This window comes from Homalodisca vitripennis, chromosome 4, assembly GCF_021130785.1.
Source record: "Homalodisca vitripennis isolate AUS2020 chromosome 4, UT_GWSS_2.1, whole genome shotgun sequence".
In the NCBI taxonomy this organism is placed as follows: Eukaryota; Metazoa; Arthropoda; class Insecta; order Hemiptera; family Cicadellidae; genus Homalodisca; species Homalodisca vitripennis.
The window spans coordinates 185,454,246-185,459,132 of record NC_060210.1 but is presented as its reverse complement, the minus strand read 5'-3'; the positions used below and the strand labels follow the sequence as shown (position 1 = coordinate 185,459,132).

At 36.5% G+C, this 4,887-nt stretch overlaps 1 protein-coding gene across 1 annotated transcript; it reads left to right on the top strand.

Moving 5' to 3' along the window:
- The first annotated feature begins 578 nt into the window (after positions 1 to 578).
- LOC124360748 (uncharacterized threonine-rich GPI-anchored glycoprotein PJ4664.02-like) lies at positions 579 to 2,453 on the top strand. The gene has a single exon (XM_046814622.1). It carries the CDS (start codon positions 642 to 644, stop codon positions 2,130 to 2,132), a length of 1,491 nt encoding a protein of 496 aa, XP_046670578.1. The 5' UTR covers positions 579 to 641; the 3' UTR covers positions 2,133 to 2,453.
- The last annotated feature ends 2,434 nt before the right edge of the window (positions 2,454 to 4,887 follow it).

The following is a 4,887-nucleotide window of genomic DNA, read 5'->3' as shown; positions in this document are numbered from 1 at the left end:
TTGCATAAAACTTCATTTCCACAACAATAAGTGGCATTCCATTATGCCTCATTTTCGTGTCAACTTATCTTCTGTGTGATTGTCTCTCTGCCTAGCCACGGGACATGTAGAGAATGAAATGAGCTATATATTTTTAATGATGTATGCAACCTCAGTGAAGTCTGTTCCACATGGTGTGGTGTAGCTCGAGTTGATCATTGTAATACTTCCAACGTAGTTTAACTTATTCATTCACGGTAATCTTAATAGTGTGAATGCAAAATTGCAAATGTAAATTAACGTGAACAACATAGTTAACGTTTACTTATTTCCACCTTATAAACAAAACTGTGAAGCGAAGTACCTATTGATTAGGGTAGTTAGTATCGCCATCGAACAATCATTACTGCTTCAAACATGATTTTTTATTATTAAAGTACAATACCTCAGTTTTATAAATTTCATTGTGTTAGCTATATTGTTATAGAAGTGTTTTATGTTATTGTGATACATTTATTTTTTTATAAAGCTAATACATTTCAGTTACACCAGTAGTGGTTCTGAAAGATTGATGAATGATCGCTTCATAAATCTTAATTGCCGTGCAGTGTTTAAAAAGCTCTCACTGGTCTTTTCTTTCTACTGTTAGAAATTTATCCACGATGATTACCCAGACTGTGCTGCTTTTTCTGTGCGGTTGTTATGTAAACTGTGTGTCTGCAAAAAGCCTTGATATTGACAAATTAGAACGGCAACTCAATAGACTTCATGAAGCAATTGTGAATGTTACGAAGGAAAATATATATGTCCGACAAAAAATTTCTAATCTTGAATGGTCCTTTAAAAAGAATGTGACAGAATTGGAGATTCAAAATGCAATTGTCTCAGAGGAAGTTCTAAAGAAGATAGTGAAAATCAAAAAACAATACGTAGTTCTGACGGACCTCATAGAAAAGAAAAAGCTTCTCGATACAGAAATTAAAGAACTTCAACACTGGATAGAAGTAAGAAATGTGGGCATCATGTTTATGAATCAAGACATAGAAGTGTATAACTGGAGAATAGGACACGGTTATTCTGAGAAATGTATGCAGTTCCAAGTGTCCCCAGTGTTGCTGGTTGAGCAGCCAGACGAAGATGAAGACGTGTCGGATGATGAAGACGTGTCGGACGATGAAGACGTGTTGGACGATGAAGACGTGTTGGACGACGACCTGCAAATGGTCTTTTGGCTTCAAAACGAATGGAATCATTCTAAGTCAAAATTGACCTACTTACAGTCTGTACAGAAAGAACTAAAATTGAAATTGGATCAATTGACTCCATTATACGAACTTAAAATTGATAATTTATTAAAATTACTTGAGAGAAACATAGGAGATGAAGAACTCGCGAGAGAAACTGAGAAGAAAACAAAAACGCAGATTACGGAATTGAGTGTTAGAATATCAGAGTTAGAATTGGAAAAGAATAATTTGATAAAGGAGCAAGAAAAAATTAAGCATAAAGTAGATGATATAAGAGGTACTCTCTTAAAAATTAAGGAAGAAATTGCTTGCTTTCATAAACTGGAACAGACAATCTTGAATACAACTCCTGTGCCTCACTCAGTTGATACACAAGTCACTACCTCCACTCCAGTCACAGCCTCTATTCCAGTCACGGCCTTTAGTCCAGTCACGGCCTCTAGTCCAGTCACAGCCTCTAGTCCAGTCACAACCTCTACTCCAGTCACGGCCTCTAGTCCAGTCACGGCCTCTAGTCCAGTCACTACCTCCACTCCAGTCACAGCCTCTATTCCAGTCACGGCCTTTAGTCCAGTCACGGCCTCTAGTCCAGTCACGGCTTCTAGTCCAGTCACAACCTCTACTCCAGTCACGGCCTCTAGTCCAGTCACGGCCTCTAGTCCAGTCACAACCTCTACTCCAGTCACGGCCTCTAGTCCAGTCACGGCCTCTAGTCCAGTCACGGCCTCTAGTCCAGTCACGGCCTCTAGTCCAGTCACAGCATCTATTCCAGTAACGGCATCTATTCCAGTCACGGCTTCTAGTCCAGTCACGGCCTCTAGTCCAGTCCAGTCACGGCCTCTAGTCCAGTCACGGCCTCTAGTCCAGTCACGGCCTCTAGTCCAGTCACAGCATCTATTCCAGTAACGGCATCTATTCCAGTCACGGCTTCTAGTCCAGTCACGGCCTCTAGTCCAGTCACAACCTCTAGTCCAGACACAACCTCTACTCCAGACACAATCTCCACTCCAGTCACAACCTCTATTCCAGACACAACCTCCACTCCAGTCATAACCTCCACTTCAGACGCAACCTCCTCTCCATACATAACCTCCACTTCAGTCACAACCTCTACTTGAGTCACAACTTCTATTCAAGTCACAAATTATAGTGAGTACAATTAAATTTGGAATTTTAGTAGACTAAAAAGTTTGTAATCTTGAATTAAATCGGAATTATTCAACTCAACCTACATGTGTTAATTGTACCCCTCTATAATTTGAATTTACTAGACCGTAAATTTAAATTAAATGTATTGAATAACAATGTTTGTTAATTTCATATAAATATTTCACATTTAAAATCGACAGTTAAACCATTTTATTAGTATGTGTGAGATAACTTGAATTTTCTCCAATTCTTCATAATATTTGATTGAATAACTGCAATGCTTCCAGTGAGAACTAAACTAGTTTAGGCGAGTGTGGAAAAATCCTAAAGTTGAAGGCCTTAGCTTTTCAGTTAATACACTTATAATGTAATAAATAATTTTAAAATAGAAGTAGGTATACACATTTATTTTTACGTATGCATTATTTTAGTGTATTTGGTTAAGAGCTTCAGATTCTAGGTGAAGTTGTAAATGGTTTTTATTTTGGGATTTGCAAGTATAATATTCTGGGGTTTATAAAAATCTGTGATTAATGAAAAGATTGAGAAACCATATTATAATGTTCAAACAAATCACTTGATATAGGAAAATCAGTTAATATAGAATAATACACAAAATCATCCTTTATATTGTAAAAACGTTTGGTAACATGGTGTAAGCCTTTAATACTATATAGAGATACATTATACTTTGTTAAAGAAATGTTTTTAAGATAATTACTTATACTTTTGTATCTACATAATTATAAGTGATAAAACACACGAACACACAAAGACCTATCACTGTGTCTCCTTTTAAAACACCAACAAATGTTTTTTGAAGGACTTGATTGCTTAAAAACTTACAAGTTATGGGAAAAAACCAAAATCACATTTTTTTGGATTTAGAACATGTATATCTTTTACATACATCAGTATGTGTTATCAGTATACATCAGTATATTGACGTAAATTCATTTATTTAGCAAGAAATTGCTAGCAAACCTGTGGGTAACAACTAGTTACATTATGAGTAGTGTCGATGAATTGAAAATATGACTATTTCTGTTGTGAATATTACACTCGGTATTTATTTATATCGTAATACATCACTCATATCTCATAAAAAGTAGCCTACTCTTATTTCGATATGAAAATTTTTCACTGGGTAAGATTATTTTTTGACGTCAAATATTGCAGTCATTGTAAAGTAGTTAGAGTTATAACCACTTCTACTACTTTAGTGATCAATGAGACGTAAGTCGATTGTTCATTGATAACGATCATCTACGAACTAGACTGTTGAGACGAAGTAGTCTCGAGCTTTGTTACCAGGAAGATTGAGTTGAATAAATCTATTCGCATTATCGCAAATTTGAACTTCAGAGATTCGTGCAGGGCAGTGTTCAAATAATTTCTACTGTCTACTATGTCATGTCCTAACACCTTATAAACAACCTTAGTTTGTCGACATGTGCCTTAACCAGAGGACGAGACGTACATCAATGAGAGACAAGAGACAGAGATAACTACTGTACGGGGATGCACATAAAGGTGGTTTATAAACATTTACCTTAAAATGCAGGTGTTTACTTTATTAACAGATTGCCAAAATCAATTAGAAATGCTTTAACGGCTAAGGTGTTAAAATTCTCTTAAAAATCTCTTAAATGATGTTTTGAATTGAATGTATATAGTGAGCCGGTTCAATACCTATATCTCCCCGGCTCATGTGTGTTTTTATATAGTGTATGTGTGTGTGGTTTATTGGCTGCAGAGCCCACTGACCTTTTGAAGGCGTTTAGCCTTTCCGGGAGAGTGGTAGAGACTCCGAGCCGTGGTGTACAAGTTAGGAGTAGCTCCAGTTTAATATATTTTGTTTATTTAAGTGTTTGTTAGTTTTGCTGAGCTATACTCCTTCTCGGACATGTGCGGCTAAGTTTACGGCCCCTCACTGATGAGGTCCAGGAGATGAGTTGATTTTCTGCTGTCATCTCTCCATCATGCGTGGTCGCAGAGAACCTTCGCTTTTGCGCTCTGCTGAAGGACGGCCACCATGATGGACATTGCTACTAGTCAACATCTGTGATACCCTGCTCATATTCTTTATTTATTTGTTATTGTTATTGTTGCCATTTATTATATAGTTTATATTTTGTTATTTAATTTTAAGTTAGTTTTAGATATTATTTAGTTAATTTCTTGGATTTCATTAGGAGCCCGCCCTTAGCCGAAGGATACCGGGTGGTAATTGGGCATTTCTTGTTTCAAATTATGGCGTTTCTAATTTTTGTATGCAGGTGCACCTGATAAGGATTGTTTGAGGAATATACTACTGCATGGCACTTTTTATTTTTTTTTTTTTTATTTTTTTTATTTATAGTATCTATACTTATATATTTATATTGACTAGATAGGCCTATGTTGTGTCTTAGTAAATGAACCTGAGTATGCCTTGGACCACGGTGTTCTTTTTTTTTTTTTACCTAGTTTAGTTTTGATCCGGCATCCCGTTCGCCACCATGGGCGCGCG